The following is a 3,740-nucleotide window of genomic DNA, read 5'->3' as shown; positions in this document are numbered from 1 at the left end:
CCCTCCTCCCTCCCCCCCTCCCCATGGCCTGCCCTCTGCATCTCTCCCCACGCCACCAGCAGAGTCCCTGTGTACGGCCCCGACCCCCTGCCCGCTGCCTCCCCTTGCTTTACCTGTCAGCACGTGCTGCTCCTGCTCCTCCCGGTCCAGGGGACGCGTGGTGACAATGAGCCCAGTCTGTGGGTGGATGGAGAACGGCCCCCCAGAGAGACCCCCATAGGATACCTGCCCATTGGCACCTGTGGGCACAAGGGTGCTCTGAAGGCGGCCCAGCAGCAGCCCCAGCGCCTCGTTTGGCTCCCAGTCCTGCACCTCACCCAGGGCCCACAGGCTGTGTGAGAGGGTGGGCTTGCTCCCTGGTGGCAGAGTTGTGGGGGGGGGTCCCAGCCCAACCCAGCTGCTGGGAGGCCAAGGAGAACCCACAGAACAAAGGCCACGGGCCAGGGGACCAGAGGGAACCACAGGTTCCATTCCCAGCCTCTCCCAGGATTCACCTCCCAGCTCCAGGCCAGGTGCTGGTCCTTCCCTCTGGTCAGCCAGGCTCTCCAGACTGGCAGAAGGGAGCAGGGTATGCCCAGGCCTGGGGCTGCATTTCCAGACAGGCCCTGACCAAAGCAGGCAGCTCACCCTGGCCTGCGTCCTCACCCAGATCGCGGTCCGTGGCCAGCACCTGCAGCACCGGGCTGCCGGCTGGCAGGTTCTCCATGATGTGGGCCTGGTACTCGGGTTTCTCAAAGACAGGAGCCTCGTCATTGATGTCCAGCACCAGCACGGACAGCAGCTGTGTGGCCGAGAGGCGTGGGAAGCCGTGGTCCGTGGCCACCACCGTCAGGTTGTGCTGCGCCACCTCCTCCCGGTTCAGGGCCCGCACGATGGAGAGGGCACCTGTGGGCACAGGAGAGGGGCAAGCTGGCACCAGGGGCACTGGGCCCTATGCCTCAGGACTACTGTGGGCTGCAGGCACTGGGCTGCAGGACAGATGGCTTTCAGGAGACAGCAGCACTGTGCCAACCAGATGCTGTGCTTGGGACTCCCTGCACCCCCAATCTCTCTCCTGGGGCTCCCCAGCTCACACCCTCCATGTTCCCACACACTGTGCAACGTTCTCGTGTACCCCTGCACCTTCCTCAGCCTCCGGTTCCCAGGATCCCTGCTACCATCTCTCCACCCTCCGTGTTCCCACACACTGTGCAATGTCCTCGTGTACCCCTGCACCCTCCCCAGCCTCCGGTTCCCAGGATCCCTGTCACCACTCCCCACCCTCCAGCCCTCACCAGTGCTGGGGTTCAGGTGGAAGCGGCCATCAGCGTTGCCTGCTCGCAGGGAGTAGCTCACGCGCCCGTTCTCTCCCAGGTCGCTGTCCTGGGCCACCACGTGCAGCGCCACAAAGCCCGTGGGCTGGTCCTCCATGACGCTGACGCTGGCCGGCGAGAGGAAGACGGGCGCGTTGTCGTTCTCGTCGGTGACGAACACACGGGCGGTGACGGCAGCCGAGCGGCGCTGGCTAATGTTGCGCGCCTGGTCTGTGGCCTCCACCACCAGCAGGAAGGAGGCGGCGGCCTCGCGGTCGAGGCCCTGGCGCAGGGTGAGCTGCCCCGAGCGGCCGTCGAGCTGGAAGGGGGCTCCGGGGGGCTCCAGGTGCAGCAGAGCATAGCGCACCTGGCTGTTGGGGCCCACCCCATCCCCGTCCAGCGCCTGGAAGGTGAAGATGGAGGAGCCAGCCTGGGCATTCTCAGGCACCACAATGGTAATGGGGTCTTCGGGGAAGGTGGGGGCCTGGTCATTGCAGTCCTGCACGTGGATGTGGACCAGCACCAACCTGCTGGAGGGATAGCCGTGCTGCGTGTCCTCTGCACTCACCTGGAGCACGTGCCGTGCCCCAGCCTCATAGTCCAGCTCACGGGCAGCGTAAATCTCCCCTGTCACACTGTCAACCACAAAGGTGCCATCCCCACCACCTCCTACCACCGTGTAGGTCAGCTGTCCTCGGGCAGGGGCGTCCAGGGGGGCCACTGAACCAATCACAGACCCCGGCTTGACCCCCTCGAGGGGATGCAGGGTCAACACGGTGGCATCAGGCCGTGGCAGCACACGGGAGGATGGCAACACCTGTGAGGAGAGAAGGAGTGAGGGGCACGCACAGGGGGCTGTGTGCCAGGGCACATGCTGCAACATAGGAGGGTCCCTCTGCTCCTCTGAATACACTTTGCACTGTGACAGTGCCTGAGCCCTGGTGCTAGCTGCCCACAGGTGGTGGAGTCTCCAGCCTTGGAGACAGCCAGAAGTCACCCAGACAGCCCCAGGTGAGCCGGGGGCTGGAGAAGGTGACCTTCACAGGTGCCTTCCCTCAGCCACTCTCGGGCTCTGCAGCTGGGTCCGATCCTGCAAAGCCAACGGACAGCAGCAGAAACAATTCTGCAAACATAAGCAAGAGTGAATGAGAAGAGAGGTCGTGCTCATCCTGATGGGAGGCACAGAAAGAGAACCCAGTATGACCCCAAGACAATTAAACACTATCACTGGTTTTATTAAAGATATTGAAGTTAATTTGGGCATGAGGGGCACTTGCAGATGGAGAAAGGATGCTGTAAAGGCCACCACAATATGACCTGAAGGGAAAACCAACTGAAGAAGCACATTCTTGTCAAGGAGCTGAGGAAAACAGGAGTAACAACAAACCTGTCAGCCCAGAGGGGACCAAACCCAGTGACTGTCAAGCAAATATCTATTACAGGGATGCAAACCAGCATGGTGGGGATGGCCAGCCTAGCCTCAGTGCTCTGGAGGCTGCAGAACAGCTCTGATGACAAGAACAGTTACAGACATAGTGTAAAAAGGAAATGGTATAAAACATGTTGCTGGTGGCTGAGGGCAGTTTTGGCAGGCCAACACCAGGCTCCACTCCTCAAAGGAGTGTGGTATATCAGACCCACCTGGGCTAGAACTCAGCTCTAGAGCTCCCACACTAGCGAGGGACACGCACAGAGTGGGGATGCTGTGTGACAAAGGACTGAGAGACCAGCTGGCTCAAGGGAGCAATGGGCAGGGCTGGTGGAGGTGGCACAGCAAGGACAGTCAAATGGCCTTGGCAATTGCAAGGACCCGAAGGAGAAGATGTGAAACAATGTTCAGTGGGAGTGCCTTGGTGGGGGGAACCAGAGCCTCTGCTGTAAAAGGAAGCTCATTACTAACAGTAAAGAAAGGGTGTAGCTGTGTGGGCAGCACCAGGCAGGGAGTACCAAAGTGACACAGACATGAGGGGCACCCTGCAGATCAGAATAAACACCCTGCAGGTCAGAACACCGGTTTCAGCAGACACTGGGAAGAGTGGAAGTCTCTGTGCAGGGAACCTCTGACCAGGGTATCTAGGACAGGGTCAGCTGTCTAAAGCCTGGAGAAGGCAGAACTGCAATTGGCAGTTCTTTGGACATGAGAACAGGTGCAGGGTCATCCCTTCCTGTCCAGGTTTTCCCTGTGGATTTTAGGGCTGGATCAGCAGCTGAGCAGGAGCAGAGGGTGCCCAGGGATGAGGGCGGTAGGGGATGAGGGTGAGTAGAAAGGCTGCCAGGTGTGGATGGCGTGCTCCAAGAGGCAGGTGTTGTGCACGTGGCACCGGGACAAGGCGTGCAGGGAGGGGAGGGGCTGTACCTGCACACGGACGATGGCTGATGTGCTGCGAGGTGCCGTGCCACGGTCGCTGGCTGTCACCGTGAAGAGGTACTCGGCCCGTTCCGCCCGCC

The 3,740-nt window shown here is 61.1% G+C and overlaps 1 protein-coding gene across 1 annotated transcript in view; it reads right to left on the bottom strand.

Moving 5' to 3' along the window:
- Positions 1 to 3,740, bottom strand: part of DCHS1 (dachsous cadherin-related 1) — a 40,044-nt gene that overhangs the window by 12,346 nt on the left and 23,958 nt on the right. The window contains exons 8-11 of the mRNA XM_031065253.1: positions 3,649 to 3,740; positions 1,275 to 2,109; positions 646 to 885; positions 114 to 239 (exon numbers count right to left, since the gene is read on the bottom strand). The exon at positions 3,649 to 3,740 is cut by the window's right edge and continues 5 nt beyond it. Of these exons, the coding sequence (XP_030921113.1) occupies positions 114 to 239; positions 646 to 885; positions 1,275 to 2,109; positions 3,649 to 3,740 (1,293 nt within the window). The remainder of the gene's footprint in view (positions 1 to 113; positions 240 to 645; positions 886 to 1,274; positions 2,110 to 3,648) is intronic.

This window comes from Geospiza fortis, unplaced genomic scaffold (genome assembly GCF_000277835.1).
Source record: "Geospiza fortis unplaced genomic scaffold, GeoFor_1.0 scaffold2457, whole genome shotgun sequence".
Lineage (NCBI taxonomy): Eukaryota > Metazoa > Chordata > Aves > Passeriformes > Thraupidae > Geospiza > Geospiza fortis.
Note: the sequence above shows the minus strand (reverse complement) of the source record. Positions and strands in the feature narration are given on the sequence as shown.